The sequence below is a fragment of the Ambystoma mexicanum genome, chromosome 6p (assembly GCF_040938575.1).
Source record: "Ambystoma mexicanum isolate Mex_15411 chromosome 6p, UKY_AmexF1_1, whole genome shotgun sequence".
Classification (NCBI taxonomy): Eukaryota; Metazoa; Chordata; class Amphibia; order Caudata; family Ambystomatidae; genus Ambystoma; species Ambystoma mexicanum.
In genome coordinates, this window is record NC_090935.1 from 786158770 (window position 1) to 786177343 (window position 18574).

At 46.7% G+C, this 18574-nt stretch overlaps 1 protein-coding gene across 13 annotated transcripts in view; it reads left to right on the forward strand.

Moving 5' to 3' along the window:
• CAST (calpastatin) overlaps positions 1 to 18574 on the forward strand; it is a 757786-nt gene that overhangs the window by 317547 nt on the left and 421665 nt on the right. For all 13 annotated transcript variants that reach the window (XM_069627659.1, XM_069627661.1, XM_069627656.1 and 10 more), the window contains one exon: positions 5397 to 5465. In XM_069627659.1, the coding sequence (XP_069483760.1) occupies positions 5397 to 5465 (69 nt within the window). The remainder of the gene's footprint in view (positions 1 to 5396; positions 5466 to 18574) is intronic.

The window sequence follows — 18574 nt, forward strand, 5'->3', positions numbered from 1 at the left end:
TCCTATATAATACTGGAGCCAGTGCACTGAAAGCTGGATGCAAACGAAACGGGGACTACAGAGAGCAGCATGAGATGACTGCTACAATGCTTATTCCACCAACAGTCTTGTCCCCTAAGTGTCCCTTTGGGTAACACTGGATTATTTTAGAGAAAACCTTGTGAGCATTGAACAAAAGCAATCTTTAAAAACCTTCTGTTAAGAACTGACCAGGAAATAAAATCTACTTGTACTGTCATGTCGTTGGCTCCTCATATAAAGCTGGTGTTGTAGGCAAGATGTTGGTTCGTTATAAAGAACGTTTCTATGTATCCACAGTAGGGCCTGGGTGCAATGGTCCGTACTCGCTACTTCTCTATGGTGCACCTACGGACTTGCCACTTAAAATGAGGGGCATCAGTAGTTTGACCTGAACATACAGGTCCTCTTCTGTGTGGTCTCCGACGAGTACCTGCAATGACGTGTCCTGGCCAGGATCCATATTGGATCCCCACCGACTCCCCTACCTTCGACCCTTACACATTTTTTTCTGTCTATGTGACAGTCTCCCCTCAGAAGCGATTGTGGGCCGGTGAGTGTCTTTTCTGTGGGAATTATTGCAAGTAACGGAATCTCACTTTTATTTATTTATTTATTTATATTTATATAGCGCGCAAGAAGCCCAGGGGCATTGAGGCCCTGTTACTTGCAATAACTTAGTTACATGGTACAGGCATGAAAGCGATTGATAACACATTATGAATACTACAAGATATCATACTGTTCTTACAGATATTGCATTTTATTACAACATATATGATAAGTATTCGTGCTGGTGTGTCGGGTCTTATGTGAAGAGGGTAGTTTTCAGAGTTTTGCATAATTACTCTTGACCAATAGCCCTCATACATTAATTTCATATGAAATGGTAGCTGCTTTTGTGGAACCCAGAGAAAAAGAAGGGGAAGCTTCTACAGCACTTGGACTACCTCTCTACATAATTTGCATAATTGTTTAGCTCGTCTGTGCCATTACAGAACGGGAACAAACCTATACATATCAGTTCAACAGTGGCTCAAAGGGAAGAGACTAGCCAAACTGCAAGGCCAGATCTTGGGACACCAGTTAACGAGCAAAACCATGCACGCTTCAGCCACATTCGGCCATGTCAAGTGGGCAAGTATGGCTCGGATCTCTAGTCGCACGTGGTAATGTTAATGGGCAGTCCTCTCTATCGAAACCATGATATGTTTTCCTTTACTGGTGGTATAGTAGTATAGACCTAACATCTTGTGGCAAGGAAAGGGATGTTTTTTTCCCACCATATGTACATTTTGGGACTTTTATTCTTAAAATACTAATGGTTCCTAAAGTTACAAAATTGTACTTGGGATGTCCTTATAGTGACCCCCGAATGAAAACCAGCTCTTGCAGACGGAGTATATTTAAATTGAACCTTTTAAATGATGTGGGGGGCTTTAAAACATTGATGTGGTGGGCATTGGAAATTGGCAGACTAAAGGAATTGTAAATGCCCACCGTTTGTACTTTTTTTTTTTAACAGCATTTCAGGAATTTGTTGACACATTTGAAAATATCCAATTGTGTGCCTTTTGGGTGCGCATGTGGAAGTTGTGCATTTAGTGCCCTGTTATCTTGTGTACGAGTGTGGTGCATTGGAACGCCAGAATCGTGTGGCAATGCACTTGCAGACAGCCCACAGTGGTACAAGTGCTTAACAATGTCCATGTAATTCCACAACCAGCAAGTGGGAAACGACTAGCCTCAGGAAAACGTGATTACATCTGCAATTTGTTGTTGATGTAAATATATTTGGGAATTGATATTGGAGCAGTTAATCCCATCTAAATTCGTTATTGCATTGTGATCGTCTTATTCTTATTTTTCATCGTTTGTAGTTTTAGATTAATGTAATCACTTTTTCAGGTTATTTTGTCAGACTCTCAAGCTCTTACTGTGGACATATATACACTCATATCTTCATTTAAGAAAGAGGATTATTTAAACAAAAGAGATGCAAAACCGGTTCGAAAGTGAGTCATTTGTTACTTGCATTGTGAGCATTGGAAACTAGGGGTAAGGCAAACCTGTTGATTGCAAAGGTCAGGCAAAAGAAAGGGTTTCTTAAATGACAAGACGCTTTGCAGACAGTAATTGTTAAAGGTGCATTTGTATATGTTAAATATTGTAAGAAACTATACCCACAATGTAGTGAAATCACTTTATCTTGAACTCACTGGTACGTCTACGAATATTTTTAAGAGACATTGCAATAGTCATTTGTTAAATTGCTCTGTAGTATGGGAGGCAGTGTTCATGCAACCTGTGTGACTTAGTTCTTCCAGTCCTAGGAAGGTTCTGTAATTAGTAATGTATCCCAAGGTGGGTGCAACAGGATTTACTGCTTTTGTTTAATCGATTTAATAATGCAAGCCAATTTCCGTGGGTGCCAATATGTTGCAGAAAGTGTTTGAATCTCCTTGTTGGATTTTTTTGGCGGGTACAGAATAGTCTGTCAATAGAAATGTAATTTGGACGTGCTTTGATGCTTGTCTTTTTAAAATGTGTAAGCTACTATTTTGCAGTTAAAATATCCAATACACATCATGGTTGCATCATGCAAATTAGTTTGAAAGAGTAAAATGTGTTTGGTTGCAAACTATCATTGTGATCGGCGCTATTATTAGAGAAAGTTTAGTGGAGAAACCATGTACCTGAAAAAGAGTAAGGGCCGCAAATTTGTTCTGTAAATGGCATGGGAACAGAAGGTATTTGCAACTGCTGTATATTTGAACTCCCATATTTGATTTTGAAACACGAAAAGTGGATTTGAACCCTGTTTTTATGTCGTTACATTGAAAGGTGGAACTTCTTGGGGTGAATATAGTGCTCCTCACACCCCCCAATTCAGGGGTCTGCAACTTGCGGCTGTCTGAATGTTTTGCACTGTGACTCTGCTGATTCCTCACCATTGCTGTGCTGGCCCGGCTGATGGGACTTGTAGTCCCAAGTATCTGAAGAGCTAAAGGTTGTAGACTATACGATTGTTACATTATGAGTGCAGCAGGTCATCTAATTGTGTGAGCTCCTAATCACTACTGGACCCTATGAACGCCTTCCAGAGCAGCTTAGTTCATAGGTGGGTGAACCAAGGGCACAAATCATGCAAAGTCTGTTTTAAAGGGGAAGATAGTGAAAAAACATGTGCAATTAAGTGCAAAGAGTCTCAGTGAGGCCGACGCTGAGGAGATCCAGAACTGTTGCTGAATCCACTGTGGTCGTTTTGAGGGGACCACCAGCTATATGGTGCAGAGTCAAGGCCCACTCTCAAAGTAGGCCAACCTTTTTTAGAATCCTCTGGTACTACCTTGCACCCTGTGGCTCAGGATTGCTGATAATCATCCGTGGGATCGCCAATGTGTCTTCCCAGGCCTCCAGATTAGCGCCGTACCAGGCCTTTTTGCGCATTAATATCTTGCAAATATGACTGCTTTTATCTTTCTGTGCATATCATGAACGCACTATTGGGGAGCAGAAGGCAGATGACTTGACCGAAACCAGAGCATCTTGATAGTTCTCTTCCTGAATTAAATTGCAGGCCCGTAGGGAAGCAGTCTGGAAACAAGACAGTTGCTCTCTTAGCTGCGTGCAACAGGCCTTTCTGAAACACACAGCAGACTGTGGGATAACAAATGGTTCCTTTTGATTAAGTTCTGCTGTGTTTTGTATCTAGATGCTCATGGAGAGAAATATGCATGCATAATTATTATGGTCCTGTCAGTAATAAGATGGAACACTTAGTAACAATTGGAAAGTATCCTTTGTAACAAAGAAATTACTTTTTTTTGTGAATGCACCACGCTTGCATTGTACAGATATATTTTTCTGCGTTTCTGCATTGTCTGCATTTATAATCAGTCTACGTCTATATGTTGTGTTCATACACATTAGTGTGTAGAAGAAAGCTTTCCACAAATATAATGCATTGTTTAAATTCAGACATCTTTGCTACACAACTATTTTCACTCAAATGTGTCATATTTATTTTCAAGTTGATTAATAGATGGTTGCCTGTCGCATACATTTTGCACTTTTTTGCAGGCAAATCACTTTTACTCTTAAAATTTCATTTACACTCTAATTACAAAAAAGTGTGTAAAATACTCCCACCTCAAAACCTTATCTGAGGCACGGGTGAGTAAGAACTGTCTACTTTAAACATCCATCAACCTTAACTTGGAGCCAACATGATAAATGGTCGGTGGCTGGAGGGCCCTTGCTCAAGTTTGAGCGATGCCATTACACCAATCACAGGTTTCACAGCCTCTTTCAGAACTTCAAGACTACAATTCAAACCCTGACTCCCGAACCTGTGCAAGCACTGTGGCAAAACAAACAAAAACAATGTTTAGATTAGTAATGGGAATAAATCTAAGCAAGTCATGTCCCAGTAAAAGGTAATCAGACCGGTTTAGGGGTTCATGCAGTCTTGCTTCAACCTCTAAGCACTGTGATTATTAATGCCTCAGTCAATAATTTACTGACCGCTGAAGGGTGCAAGGTTAACTGTCCAGCCAGCATTTGACCATGAGATTCGTTACATGCAAGGGAAGCTCAGAGTGTTAGTTTTCATCTTTTCCACTGGTGAGAGGGTGCTTGTGCTACTGCGCTCTGTGCTTTATCTATTACTTGGGAGCACAACCTGCTTTTCTCTCAGTGTGGACCGCTATCGCTGGAGAATGATTTCCATACAGTTAACATTTTGCACGAATCATCTGGATGGCACATGCTATTTACGGTAGTACTCAAGTACTGTGAGTGCAAAAATGCTGAATGCCTTTGTTTTTTCTTCAGATATCGCTCCACTTACATGTGGGGGTGGTCAAGGGTCAATAATTAGGTTAGTGGCATGTGGGGGGCATACAGGGGGTCTCTTCTCCTCCCTGCATATAATTGTGCAAAATGAAAAAAAGAAAATCGTCATTTCTGCATTCAGTATTTTTTTTGCAATATATTCACAAAGATCCCTTTTTACATTCTTGCAAAGGAGAAAACTCATTTTTACTCCTTTGAAATTGCATTTACTCTGAGTTTAAATATAGGGAGTAAAATACTCCCACCTCAAAAGGTTATCTGGAGCACTGACCACACAACAGCCGCTGTTACCTTTTACAAAATGGACGCTTGGATATTCTTGAGGGTTAGGTTTAGTTTAGGCCCAAGGTGCTATGTATGGCTCGTACCGTGTTGGCAGAGTTTCACTTGTGATTTTAGATGCCACCATTTACTGTTCCTCTCCAAGAAGGTATTTTTAAATGTATGCATTGTGATGAAACAGAGATCAAATCCATGTGTCACTGCAATCATTTTGTTCATGTCCCCTTTTGTTTTTCCAGAAGCCGGCCGCAGCCTCAGCTGCTACATCTGCAACAAAGGAAAGCACGATGAAGCCTTCAGAGGCAAAGGTAATACATGTTGCACCATATTGGTTGTGCTTTCCAGATGTTTCTAAAGCAGTCTAGTGGCGGCTGGATTTGTTGCATTGTTTTTACCCATGGAGACAATTTATGGAATTTACCTGGTTGTCGTGCCAACCTGTGATGCCAGACTGTTGGCATCAAACACTCTTTAGTTCTGAATGTTATTGTATTGAAACCCCCATTGTTACGTAAGGAATGCCCCCTTTAATATAAGTCTCATGCCATTGTTTTCTGATGTTGTTTGATGCCTGGGTCAGTGAATTCTGGCAATTTCCTGTAACCCAGTTTCCAAAAGAGAGTGTGGGTGATTGGGAATTCAAATCTCTTGTTGGCCCCAGGTGCCCCAATATTTCCGCAGAAGAAGGGCAAGCATCAGAATAAAGAGATTACAGAAGATAGGAAAATGGAAACTACATCTTAAACTAAACAAAGTGAAGCTAATCTTCTGCTCCAAAAGATCCACTTGGAAGCAACTACAACTGAAGAAGTCTCAGACTGCAGCTAACTGCGGGTATGGGCGCATCCTTCCATGATTCCTTATGGGTTTTCAGGATGAACATGCACACCCTTGGCGCTTTAAACACGAACGGTAGCAGGTAGGAGAGAAGTGAGCAATTGTGGGCTGAAGCAGCACGGGACTCCGGGAGGGGAAACCATATGAGCCTCATTGAAGTAACCGGCATTTAGGACTCGTTCTAATCAAGAAGGCGATTTCCATATCCAGGCTGAACTGGGTGAAAGACTTAGCTCTTGCCAATTGTTGATTATAATTATGGGGAACAAATCCATTTCCCCTGTACTCCAAGCCATTCAGCTTATTAAATCCATGCATTTTGGCACATGCTGAAGACTTTAACCTGTACCGCGGCCCAAAGACTAGTCGCTGTTCTGTGCAAACTAGTGTGCCAGCCCAAATCGCTTTAGGGTAGAAGAAAGACTTAAACTAGTTTCTAGCAAATAGAATGTCAGTCACATTGCTGCCAAGGACGTGGTGGCATTTGAAAATGACCCTCTCTTCATGAGCACAGTCAATAAACTCTCATTCCTGACGAGCGTTTTCCCCAAAAACTAAGAAGTAGTGGAGGGAAATGCTTGAGCCCTTTCCTTAACCGCATGAAACTCCTCAAGGAAGGACTCCATTCTGTTGCTTTTAGCTAGTCCGTGGCATTAGGGAGAGGACCAATCATATACAAATCATATGCTGGAATTAAGCGCATTATAAAAGAACAATTAAATAAATAAACCTAGCAGGGCAGTGTGAACTGCTAAGCCCAATTTCCTTCTCTTCAAGGGAACATAAGCAGCCCCAGAACCATTTCCCTCTCATTGGGCCTTATCATTGAAGTGCAGCTAGGGGGGTGGTGGGGCTAGTCTGAGCAAGTCCAGAGCCTTGGTATAGGCCTATTTATGCCAAAGATTTGCCTTCCTTTGGTTTACTTAACTCAGTAGTCTTCAACCTTTGCTATCTAATTGTTTTGGACTACGACACCCCCCTCCCCAACCAATGACTAGTCTGACTAAAGTTAATGGGAATTGTAGTGCAAAGCATGTGGTGAGACAACGTTTGCAGACCTGACCCATGTAAGCTGTATTCTGAAGGCATGGTATCAAAGTAAGACAGCCACAAATGACCACAGTTCAGGTTTTTATTTTATTGAACTTTATTAAGGGTGTGATAAACATCTATCCTAACCTAAATCTAAGATGGGAGCAAGCTACAACCATCAAAATAATAATAATGCAGTCCTAGTGGTGTCTCGTCAAAGTAAAAGGACCTATACTACAAAAACCTATTGCCAATCCTTACCACTAAGTTACAAATAGTGTGGCGTAATGTTAATGAAAAAGAAAGAAGTGTTCACAAAATGATAAGTCAGGATGTTCAGGCCATTGGCCTCCCTTCCCCACGTTTTCAGCACAGGACAAGGCGGTTCACTCGAGCATAGCACACTCCTGGGCTTCTTCGGCACGGGGACACAGTTCTATTACACGCATCAGGGACTTGTAGGCCCAAGTCTTTTAAGTTATCAAAAGTCTCTTGCTCCAGAGGGTCTGATGTATCAAACAAACAAAAAAGTTCCCTTCCAAGTATTCCATTAGGGTGATTCACTCTTCACCCTGGATCTCCCTTAGCCGGGCTCAGATCCCTTTTCTACCACAATCTTTACTTTGGATCCCCCTCTTCCGGACTCAGATCCTCTTCTCCAATGCTTATAGAATATCTTTTCTCGGGTGACTCACGGGTGTCCTTCAGCCCGGCTCAGATCCCTTTTACACAATTAGTCTCCCTCAGCCGGGCTGGGACCAATTACAGTTTCTCAGACGACTCACGGTTCACCTCGGATCCACCCCCCCCCCCCCCGCCAGGCTCGGATCCTTTTTCACAATTAGTCTCCCTCAGCCGGGCTCAACCCAATTACAGTTTGTACTAGCAATCGAAGACTTTCGAATGTGCACAGGGTTTTGGCTTGACCCTTTGCAGGACCACTTCGATTTCACAGTTCACAATTTTACACCCTCAGTTGGATGCCTAACAGAGTCCTTCGAATGAGCACCCACGTGGCTCCGGACTACTTACTCTGTATATGGAATCTAGCGTTGGTTCAAAAGTTCAATCACTCCTTGGATATTCAATTTTATTCACGTCGCTCGTCACATACGCTGTACATTCTGTTCTTTGCAGATTTTATCATACAATGTTGCTGCTTGCAACCCTGGTTCTAACGCAGACCGGTCTGCTATCAGTCTCCCCAACGCACTGGCTGTTCAGACTTTACTGGAGCGGCCTTGTTGTAGGAGCCATGGACAGTACCACAGCGGCAATCTCTCCTCCCTGCCTTGGCTATCGATGCAGGAGAGCCATGGGTACGTTCGACACACAATACACCTTTCTGCAGCTTTAATTCCCGGTCTTATGTTTCTCCAGCATGGGGTCTGGCATGGATTCACATGCTCATGAATATTCCCCGTCGTCAGGCTGGGAATCCTCGGTAAAGAAAAAATCAGTATCAGTTTCGTTTCTGATCTGTCTTTCGTAGTAGTAACCAATCACTGATCTCTGCGTCATACTGACCACAGCCAATGACTGCCCTCTACCTAAGCCCCGCCTATGGCAGCCATCTTCAGATTTGGTAGCACGTGAAGAGGCAGTATGACCAAGTAAAGAGCCGCAGAGGGGTAGGCGGGAGGGTTCGCATGTGAATCCATGCCAGACCCAGGTAAGTAACTTGTTCCTTCTCCAGCATGGGGTCTGGCATGGATTCACATGCTCATGAATATAAGAATAAATAGCAGTACACACATGCACAACCACGGGGGGGTGGCAAAAGGCTCAACATTAAGCAATACAAAAAACTCAACATTAAGCATCTCTTACCTCCTCACCAGGCTCACCTTAAGCGAACAGGTTGCGCAGCACTGCTTGGCCCACCCTGGACTCCTCCCTGGAATCCCGATCGACACAGTAGAATCTCGTGAAGGTGTGCGTCGACCTCCACGTAGCAGCCCTGCAGATGTCCAGCAGGGGCACACCAGATAAGAACGCCGTAGTAGCAGCGATCGCTCTGGTCGAATGGGCTCTCGGACGGCCTGGCAGCAGTCGGTTAGCCAACCGGTGGCAGTGCATGATGCAGCCGGAGAGCCATCTGGAAATAGAAGACTTCGAGAGAGCCTTCCCTTGATTCACAGGTCCAAAGTTCACGAACAGCTGTGATGTCCTCCGGAAACTCTTCGTGCGGTCCACGTAGAACTTCAGCGCTCTAGCCACATCCAGCGAGTGCAAAGTCCTCTCGGCCGGCGACGAAGGAGACAGGAAGAAAACGGGTAACACCAAGGGCTCGTTAAGATGGAAGTCCGACGGCACCTTGGGCATAAAGGAGGGGTGCGTCCTAAGCACCACACTCGAGGCATGGAAAGTCAAGTACGGTGCTTTGCAGGATAGGGCCTGGATCTCTCCCACTCGTCGTGCAGAGGTAATGGCCACCAGGAATGCAGTCTTCCACGACACAAACTTCATCGGTGCGGAGTGCATCGGCTCGAATGGGGGCCCCATGAGCCTGGTCAGCACCACGTTAAGTTCCTGGGCCGGGGCCTTCACCGTCGGGAACGACCGGAACAGTCCTTTCATAAACTCTTTTACCAGTCGATGGGACCACAGGGACGTCCGTCCTGTGGTTCTGATATATCTGGAGATCGCCGCCAGATGAATCTTAATGGAGGCATGGGCCAGCCCAGCCTTTGCCAGCGATAGCAGGTACGGCAGTACTTGAGGAGCCGTAATCCGTAGGGGGTTGATCTTCTGTGCTCGGCACCAGATAGAGAACCTCTTCCACTTATGACCGTAGCATTTGAGAGTCGAGGACGCCCTGGCCTTTGCAAGAACCTCTCTGCAATCGGCCGGTATTTCATAGTCTCCAAACTCTAGCGCTGCAGGAGCCACGCCTGCAGGTTCAGCGACGCCGGGTTGTGGTGGAAGATGGCGCCTCCTTCTCTGGAGAGAAGGTCCGCGTCCGCCGACAGCTTGATGGGAGGGGACGTTGACAAGTCCAGAAGGTCCGGGAACCAGATCTGCCTCGGCCACGCCGGTGCGACGAAGATCATCCTGCACCGGGACCTCTTGAGTTGGCTGATGAGTCGAAGCAGCAACGGCAACGGAGGGAACGCATACAGGTATAGGCCGTCCCAGGGGAACGAGAACGCATTGCCCATGCTTCTCGGCTGGGGAAACCTGCTGGCGAACCTCTTGCACTTGGAGTTCGTCGCTGTTGCGAAAGGTCGATTTGGGGTTTGCCCCATCGTCGGAAGAGTTGATCCACCTGATCCTGGCACAGTTCCCACTCGTGACACGCACGCAGCTCCCTGCTGAGCGAGTCGGCGATGGTGTTGCTTTCTCCTGCCAGATTCTCCTGCCAGATGGAAGGGAACCAGGAACATCCCCGGGGCGACCGCCCAGTGCCACAGATCCTGTGCCTCCTTGGATAGGGCTGGGGATCTGGTGCCTCCCTGCTTCCGTATGTAAAACATTGTCGTGGTGTTGTCCGTGAAGATCCGCACCACCTTGCCCTTGAGCGACGGGAGGAACGATTTGAGAGCCCAGAACACGGCTCGGAGTTCCAGGATGTTGATGTGCAGGAGCCTCTCCTCAGGGAGCCAGAGGCCTCTTGCGTGGAGATCTCCGGTGTGGGCGCCCCAACCTTCCAGGGAGGCGTCCGTCGTCACCGTCTCCTGGTACGCCGGCGTCTGAAAGTCCTTGCCCGCCGTGAGGTGCGCGCGAACGCCCCACCACTGAATTGCCCGCCGGAACACCTCGTTGAGGGGGACCCTGTCTTCGAAGGTGCCTGTCGCCTGCATCCAACGAGCGTCGAGAAATTCTTGAAGAGGGCGCATCCGTAGTCTGCAGAGGCGCACCAGGTAGATGCAAGAGGACATCATCCCCAGGAGGGACTTGATGGACCTCACCCTGGCCACGTCTGTGGCGAGCAGGCGCTGCACTTTGCCTAGAATGGTCTTCGTCCGTTCTTCCGACGGGGCCGCCAGGCGCCTCACTGTATCGAGCTTTGCTCCCAGAAACAGGGCCACCTGCGACGGCACCAGGTGGGATTTTGGTGATTTCATGCCAGACCCATGCTGGAGAACAACAGTTACAGGTAAGTAACTTGTTCCTTCTTATTCTCGAGGGCTTTTGAAAGCAGCATTTTTCTTCGTCTGAAAAGGTCAAGGGCAAGTCCCTTCTTGCAACCCTTTCTGGTCTTGCCACCTTTCTCCTCGGGTTACACTGCCTTCTCCATACTGCTGCTTCCTCATGTTTTGCCTTGCTCAGAGTGTGCTTTCGTGCTCTGCCTTTTATCTATGCGGGGAAGTGTGATGGAAATCAGGTGTGTGTAATTATCAGTAATTGCCTGACTCTGTCTGACCCTTATTTTGGGACATGTCAGCTATACGGCTCAGGTGTTAGTCCGCTGTCGCTCACAATGAACTGTCTGTGAGAAAGTGTTTGTGTCGGGAAAGGGGGGGGCTTGAGCTTTTAGGTATCTACCTAGTAAGATGGGGGAAAAGGAGTTGTTGGGAAGGGGATACCCCGTCCCATCCTGCAGTTTCCTACTTCCACTCCTCGAGGACCCCTCTTCAGGGGCTCCTCCTGCACTGGTCCACCCCCAGGAACTGAATCCAATAGCGATGGCCATGTTTTGGCAATCTGGTTGACAGATCCCCGGGCACTAGTGGGTGAGACACCTTCAGGTTTCTCACACTGTATGGGTTTCATGGCTGTTCTACCTAAGTGTATGAGGGGATGGAGTTTGCAGACCCCAGCCAAGATATGCTCTAAACACCTTTGCCTTCAAGAGTAACTTGGTAATATTTCAGAGATTAGAATCTGTTAACTTGCCGCATACCACCAGGCTCCGCCATTCACTATTTTATTCTGAAAAGCTTGGGTTATCAATGTTAATCGTCTTGGGCATTAGACCGGGGAAGCACAGGGATGCAACGCCCATTCATTTCTTGGTCAGGTTATTTCTTTTTTTCTCCAGTGGCTAAGGTTAGGGTTTTTGAACACTGCAAAAGTTGGGAGGGGTGAGTCATAAGTCAGTTAGGCATTTCCACTAACCAGTAGCTGGCATCTTATGGGTAAAATCTGTTTTGCTTGGCATGCTCCAAAAAAATATATTTCTGATGCTTGAGATGAGTTAATTTTAGGGTCATCAAATTCCCACTAATTTCGAAATGTCAATCTCTCTCTCAGCTGGACACAAAACCTTGGTGTTTTGGAACCGCCACTCTTTAAAAAGAATCTAAACATTATTCCAGTACGAGACAAGCTTGTATCCTGGATAAGTAAACTATTTTAACTCCAGGCATTTTCATGGAGCCTTAGTTCCATTCACCTTTGCCTTTTTTGCTCAATGCCACTGTTTACAGAGATGTGAGTGCCATTCCATTCGGCCCAGCTCCCCAGCGTCCTGCGCAGCATCCTGCGATGGAGAAGGCTACACCGCCTCAGTCGCAGGGCTACAGTGGAGCAGCCATTCTGTGTCTTCTGGAAGCGCTGAATTGGGTTGTCCTTTGGCGTGAATTGACTAGGATTGTCCAGGTCTGTAATTTATCATTGGTAGCAGACTGACCATTGATGGCCAGGTGAATGCTGATTGCATGCTTTATTCTCAAGAGCTCTGAGACGAGGCAGGAATGTTCTGTTCTGGTGTCTTACAGGGGTGGAGGTACAAAAACCAGTCCACATCTAGTGATAAGCACACCTATTATGTTTTTTTTTCTGAATATGCTTGAGGCGTGTTGTTAATCCTATTAGAAAAGGTTGTGGGTGCAGGGGAGAAAAAGCAGCAATTACACTACAAGCTGCTGCTAAATAACAAGAACGAACAGTGTCCCTATTAGTGGACACTCCCGCCCCCTGCACACCATTAATGTCTGAGCTAGCTCAGTCAAAGTTTAGGAGTATTCAAATACAATTAGACAATATATGCATTTTTGGGTTTTAGTTGTGATACACGTCAGATTTTAGTTTGTGACATAAAAGGTAATAAATAACAAACATAAATCATGTGGTCTACGTGTTTCAGTATATGAATCCCTTCATCGGGAGATACACTTCTTAAATACAGTGACAATTTCTCTTCAAACTTTGGGTTACAAACAGGTAAATGTGAAAAGAGTATTTTCAGTTCAAGGGATTTTCACCCGAGTTTGTCTACATTGTATATTGTCTTCATTATTTATATAGCGTCCTTTCCCCATTTGTATGGCCTCAATGCGCTTTGTGGTTGGAACGGCTTTGGTGACCGCAGTTCATGTGCAGGAAGTTGTAAGAGTTTATATAAAAAATGTTTTTGTGCATTTATGCCGGGTTAGGACTTAGGTGGGCAGGCTAGACTCCAGGAAGCAGCCCGGAGGTCGGGCACGTGGGTGGGTGCTGTTGGAGGTTTAGGATAGAGTTCTAGTGCTGAAGATTCAATGTGTGCCCAGCTAGACCAAATCTTTTTTTGTTGGTTGTCGCTGTATACTAATGGCAGAGGAACGTTAGGGGTTTCAGTGTGGACGTCTATGCAGGCTGCTACACCGGATACCATAGCCATAGCTGCATTCCAGGGTGCATTGATGGGTGGCTGTGCCTGTGGCCTGTGTCCACATAATTGGTTTAAGGTATACGTGCCGTAGACTTGGCTGGATTTCAACTGCAGTGTTCTTTTTCTTGGTCCAGTGTGATTGGCTGCTTGCGCTATTTATGGTCTCCCTGGAACAAAAGACTGAGCTGTGGGAGAGTGGCCTGCAGGGATGATGGGGTGTAGGGTGTGGGGAGGATGATAGTTTGTTACAGTGTGCCTCTGTGAATGCTGCCGACATTTGTGGGTATTGGTGGGTAGGACTGTTGTTTTGTTTGATGTGGATGTTATTTGCAATAGTGTCCCTCTGCGAACACTGCCGCCATCTGTGGGGACATGGTGGGATGGAGTGTTGTTGTTTGGGAAGGAAGAGATTGCCACGGTGTGCAGCTGCAAATGCTGCCGTCATCCGTGGGGTGTTGGCAGATAGGAGTGTTGCTGTGTTTGGGTCAGCATTTCTGTGCACCTGTCATGATGCCTACCCCCGGAGCACCAGGCCAGGCCCAGCACCCCCGGAAGCAGGCATCATGCCCTCGGGTAAAAGCCCAGTGGCCCCTTATAGGGGCTCTTTGGACTCAGTCCTGGCGCCTTTGGTGCCAGGCTCATGTTGGAATTCAGTCCGGCGCCAGGCTCATAAAGGGAGGTGTTTTGTGCACTTACCTGATGCAGACCATGCTGCATGCTTCAGGCCTCCCTGAGACCTGAAAGGGACTATTTTTTCATAGGGACTATTTTTTCACTCGGGCGTGGCCAGGGAAGGATACATACCTAGTTGGGGAAGGATACATACCTGGGACTTCTTTGGAGGCTATTTAAGCCACGCCCAGACAGCAGCTCATGCTTCGCGTTGTTCTGCTTCCTGCAGCTTAACGCTCACCGTGTCTGCTCCTGCTCCTGGACTCCAGCCACGCCCGCCTCGAACCTGGAAGACCTGCAAGGAAGGAAGAGAAGAGAAAGGTGAAAACCAAGGACTATTTCAAACTTCTTACCTGCATCCGGAATCTTCTCGCCAGCATCCCTGAAGAAAGACTTCCATTTAAAAGCATTGCGTTGCTCGCTGCAGCGCCACACTTCACTCACCTGTCCTCGAGACATCTCCCGGCTCCATCGCGGCTGTCAGCATCGGACGCCATATCTCTGCACCTAGGGGAGAGAGGAAGAAACAAAAGGTGAGCAGAAGGAACACAGAAGGAAAGCCTGATTAACAGCCATAATACTTACCGGCTTTTCTTCCACATTTCGGGTCGGCGCCGCCCCGTTGGCAGCTACCGTACCCTGGCCCCTACAGGGAAAGGACAAGAGACATTTCTGGGGAATGATAAGGACATTTAGAGGGATCGCCCTCATCACTACTCACCTCGGCAGTTTAACCCCTCGACGCATCGCCTTCATTCTGCACCTGAAATAAAGGACAGATCACAGGTTAGAAAGACAACATAAAGGGGGCCTCATTGAACTTTGAACTTTCATACTTACGGCGCATCGCTCAGGAAAGTCAGTGGATTTTGCCAGCGCCATTCTGAAAACCAGTGAAGTAACTGGACGAACACGTGCCCCTGCACCAGAAGCAGGATGGAGAGTTCATCCTTCCAAACCATAAGGTGAGCTTAAACCGGGGTTTGGAGGAAGTTAGAGAGGAACGAAGAGGGAAGGGGGAAAGAGGGGAGCTAGCACACTATTCTGCAGACTGTTAATCCCCTTTCTCATCTGCAGAAGGATATTCCTACGGGCCAGGCAAGCACGATTTGGAGGTCCTGTCCAATCGGTGTTCTTGGTCCTGCGCATTACGCTCGAAGAGGCCACAGCAATCCAGACTAGACCAGCGCCCTCGTGGGAACCAGGTGAGTGTTACAGAACGCGAAGCCTTCCTACAAATTCCCACCCAGGCACTATGGAAACTTCCGAAACTGACCAGTTGGCCTTATTACTGGGGGAATTACGGGCCGAAGTACACGCCGCTCATCAAGAGACTAGTGCCCTCAGGAGGGAAGTGATTGTAATAAAGGATAGAGCTGATGACCTGGCTAGACAGCTTTTGCAAGGTCAAGCTGGACAAACTCCTTTACCCGGTTCCGGGGGGAACCCCGCTCCTGTGGTTTCCAGTAACCCGGTGCAGATTAATCTACCTGGAAACATGCCGCTGGCCCCACCTGAACGCTTTGCTGAGGACCCCAAACGATTCGCCGTATTCATGAATCAGTGTCGTTTGCACTTCCTATGCAGACCTGGGGCCTTCCCTAATGATCAGACCAAGGTAGCCTTTGTGTTGTCATATATCAGCGGCTGTGCTGCCGATTGGTCAGTCCCACTGGTAACTCAAGATGACCCGATTCTTCGTGATTTTCAAGGATTTCAAACAAGCATGGAAAGGTTATTTGCTCAACACTCCCAGGGACAGGCTCTGGATGACGAACTTCTATTTCTGCGACAGGGCAATCAAGACCTTCTATCCTACATTGCAACCTTCAATAGACTAATTGTCGAAACTGGTTGGCTAGAGGATAAAAGAATCACGTTATTCTATCGAGATCTACGCGGAGAACTTAAAGATGTCCTGGCACAAGTTGTAAATCCGCCCCAAGAATGCACTGAATATATAGACTTAGTGGTCCAATTGGATCACAGGCTGCAAAACAGAAAAGCAGATCGGTCCAGGTTTGAAACCCGGGTGTTGGCCAAGACCCACGCTAAACCCAAGGGGGCTGATGCCTCGGAGCCTATGCAAATCGGAGGTGTTAAAGGACCCCTAACTCAAAAAGAACGGGAAAGAAGACGACAGATGCAATTATGCCTTTATTGTGGGTCCTCTGGACACTTTCTACGAGATTGCCCGGTTAAGCCGCCCAAGAAGGTGGTAGGAGCCGCTGATAAAATCCATGGAAACTCTGTATCGGGAAATGACCACGCCCGGCAAGCGTAGGGGTCCGCTTGCCGAGCTTGAAAACTAACTCTCAGACCTCGCATTTCATTGTGCCAATGGTCCTCGTAGATCCGGAACAGCCTAAACGGTTGCATGCTATAAAGGCATACATCGATAGCGGGGCTATAGGAAACTATGTGGATCGAGAATTGGTCTCTAGGATAAACCTCCCTCTGCGTCCTAAAACCAACAAAGATGTCATCACCACAGTAGATGGAACCGAAATTGCCTCTGGACCGGTAACACATTCCACAGCTGAGGTGACACTTGTAGGTCTGGATGGCCATCGGGAGGCAGTTGTGTTTGATGTAATCAAGTCTCCACAGTTTCAGCTTATTCTCGGAATCCCTTGCTTAGAGACACATAATCCTCGAATTGATTGGCGAGCGAAGAGAATAACCTTCCCGGATTGTGCACAAACCTGCTACCCAGAAAATCCAAAGATTAATCTAGCATCAGTAACCTCTGTCCCTGTGCAACTACCTCCAGAGTACCAAGACTTTCAGGACGTCTTCCAAAAGGAACAGGCCAACACGTTACCTCCCCACAGATCGTACGATTGCCAAATCGATCTGGTGCCAGGTGCACAACCCCCTTGTAGCAGGATTTACGCCCTTACTGAACCAGAGAATCTGCATTTGAGACAATATTTAGATCAATACCTCGCCAATGGTTTCATTCGCCCGTCAAAGTCCCCGGCATCCTCAGCTTAGTTCTTCGTGCCTAAAAAAGAAGGCGACCTTAGAACTTGTATCGATTACCGCGCATTGAACCAGATAACTGTTAAAAATCATTACCCTCTGCCTCTGATCCCTGAACTCCTTGACCAGGTGAAGGACGCTTGCGTATACACCAAGTTAGATCTCCGGGGGGCTTATCATCTGGTACGAGTAAAAGAAGGCGACGAATGGAAAACGGCCTTCCGTACAAAATATGGACTATTTGAATACCAGGTGATGCCTTTCGGGTTGTGCAATGCGCCTGCAGCCTTCCAATTCTTCATAAACTATGTCCTTCGGGAACTCATCGATGTCTGTGTTGTCGTGTATATCGATGACATTCTTGTGTACTCCTCTTCGGAATCTGATCACAGAAAGCATATCAGGGCCGTCCTAGAGAAACTGCGCCAGCACAAACTGTTTGCCAAGCTGGAAAAATGTGTTTTCCATACCACCGAGGTTGAGTTTCTCGGATTCATCCTGACACCTAAAGGGGTCCGAATGGATTCACAGAAAGTGGATGCCATCCTCAAATGGCCATCACCTAGTTCGGTGAAAGGTGTCCAAAGCATGCTTGGTTTTGCCAACTTTTATCGCAGGTTTATCCCGGAGTTTTCATGTGTTGTGCAACCCATCACTGCACTCTTGCGAAAAAATAAATGTTTTGAATGGACCGAGGAAGCCGAACAGGCCTTTCAGGAGTTGAAAGCTAAGTTCACGTCCGCACCTATTTTGAAGCACCCGCGTCCCGATCTCCCATATATAGTCGAAACCGACGCGTCCAGCTCAGCCATGGGAGCTGTCCTGTCTCAGAGAGACTGTGAAACCAACCAACTGCACCCCGCAGCATCTTGGTCCAGAAAGTTCTCGCCGCCGGAGATAAATTATGCGATCACCGATAAGGAACTATTAGCCATTAAGTCCGCCTTCAAGGCTTGGCGGCATTATCTCCTCGGCGCCCGGCATACCATCACCGTGATCACTGATCACCGAAATTTACAATATTTAAAAACTGCCAAGGCTCAATCGTCTCGACAGCTCCGATGGGCTTTGTTCTTTGCTGAGTTCGATTTTGTAATCACTTACCGCCCCGGCTATAAGAATGGTAAGGCGGACGCTCTATCCCGAATTGGAATGGAAGAAATAGACACAAACACAGAACCTGTGCCGATAATTCCCGAACAAAGAATTTTGGGGATAACCACTTTACAAACCCTTGAAGACATTCAAGCACGAGTGAAACAATTCCTGGACTCTTCAGCCTTGCAGGATTGGATCAAAAGGGGGTCTAACTTTTCAGTCAAGGATTGCTTACCTTACTTCCAAGGACGCTTATTT